Genomic DNA, 1,181 nt, shown 5'->3' on the forward strand with positions numbered 1-1,181 from the left:
TGGCAGCGTGCAAGATTCATCGTTCAAAAGTCCGTTGGAGAAATAATACGCCTTTTCCACAGAATTTTTATTTGCCAGGAAATCGCCCAATAAAACAAATCTGAGGCTGAATATCAAGATCAGTGTTGCATTTAGCATGACTATACACTTGGAAAAATTCATATCAAGATGCAGTTTTATTCAGGAAGTGACAGACTGTACAGCGAAAGCACCTGCGTGCGGTCGCTGCCTCAGGGCCACCGTGCACGCGAGGGGCAGATGTTTACATTTTACCTTGTTTAGCAGGAGGGGGTGTGATCCGAGCAACAAATTTCCTACAAACTTCTCAGAAATTTTATTAGAACTGTTACAATATATCGTGCATTTTTTAAGTATAAAAATGCACAACTTTATCCTAAATATATCATAACCAAAGCAATTTTATTATAGGACGAGAATATCATTAGAGTTTAGCATCTGTACAAAGAGGTGATCATGGTCTGCCGCGCCCTTCCAGCAGGTGCCTGTAGGAGCTCCGCCTGACCCGCCCACCGCGGGAAGTTGGCTCAAGGAGGTTGTCGAGGCTCACTGAAGGAGGCGCTGGGAAGGGTCGGAGGAGAAGGACTGAAATGTGAACAGGATCGCTGTCCTGAATGCATCTTCTTTATCTGCGTCTACATTAAGGGCGGCGGCGCCAGGCTGGAGGCGTCGTCACCATATTACATTTTGGCGTCTTGTTTACTTCCGCCTGAAACAGAACAAGGAAAATTGCTAAAAAGAGGCACGTAGAATAACACCAACAGACTGCAGTTTTTACTATATATTACTGAGATCCTAGTTTAAACCAATTGTACGGAAAAGGTGCACGTAAGTGGAGTAAAACGATAAGGAAGCAACATTCTTATCCATTCCGGCTGCCATGCCTAACAGATTCGATGTTACGCAACCTTGAGCACCATCTTCACTCCTCTAGACTAAATCGTAACGTTACTCGCTATGATATCGTGACTTCAGTTAGCAGAGAATCGCCTAACGTCATTCAGAAAGAGAAGAAAACATGAGCCGTTTCCCTGAGCCCGGCCGGCGCCAGAGGCCGCCCTCGCACCTGAAACAAGAGATGGGGTTGAAGTAGCACTGGTGGTAGCGGATCTGCCTCTTGATGGTGGGCAGCTCGCCGGGGAGGCCGGAGAGAGGGGCGAACA

The 1,181-nt window shown here is 46.7% G+C and overlaps 1 protein-coding gene across 1 annotated transcript in view; it reads right to left on the reverse strand.

The window, feature by feature from the left end:
- Positions 1-52: 52 nt before the first annotated feature.
- The window catches only part of LOC119591579 (allatostatin-like), a gene marked incomplete at its 5' end in the record, with an annotated part of 33,447 nt that continues 32,318 nt past the window's right edge, over positions 53-1,181 (reverse strand). Inside the window, 2 exon segments of the mRNA XM_037940340.1 lie at positions 53-727; positions 1,085-1,181. Of these exon segments, the coding sequence (XP_037796268.1) occupies positions 718-727; positions 1,085-1,181 (107 nt within the window).

The sequence above is a fragment of the Penaeus monodon genome, chromosome 28, assembly GCF_015228065.2.
Source record: "Penaeus monodon isolate SGIC_2016 chromosome 28, NSTDA_Pmon_1, whole genome shotgun sequence".
NCBI classification, from domain to species: domain Eukaryota; kingdom Metazoa; phylum Arthropoda; class Malacostraca; order Decapoda; family Penaeidae; genus Penaeus; species Penaeus monodon.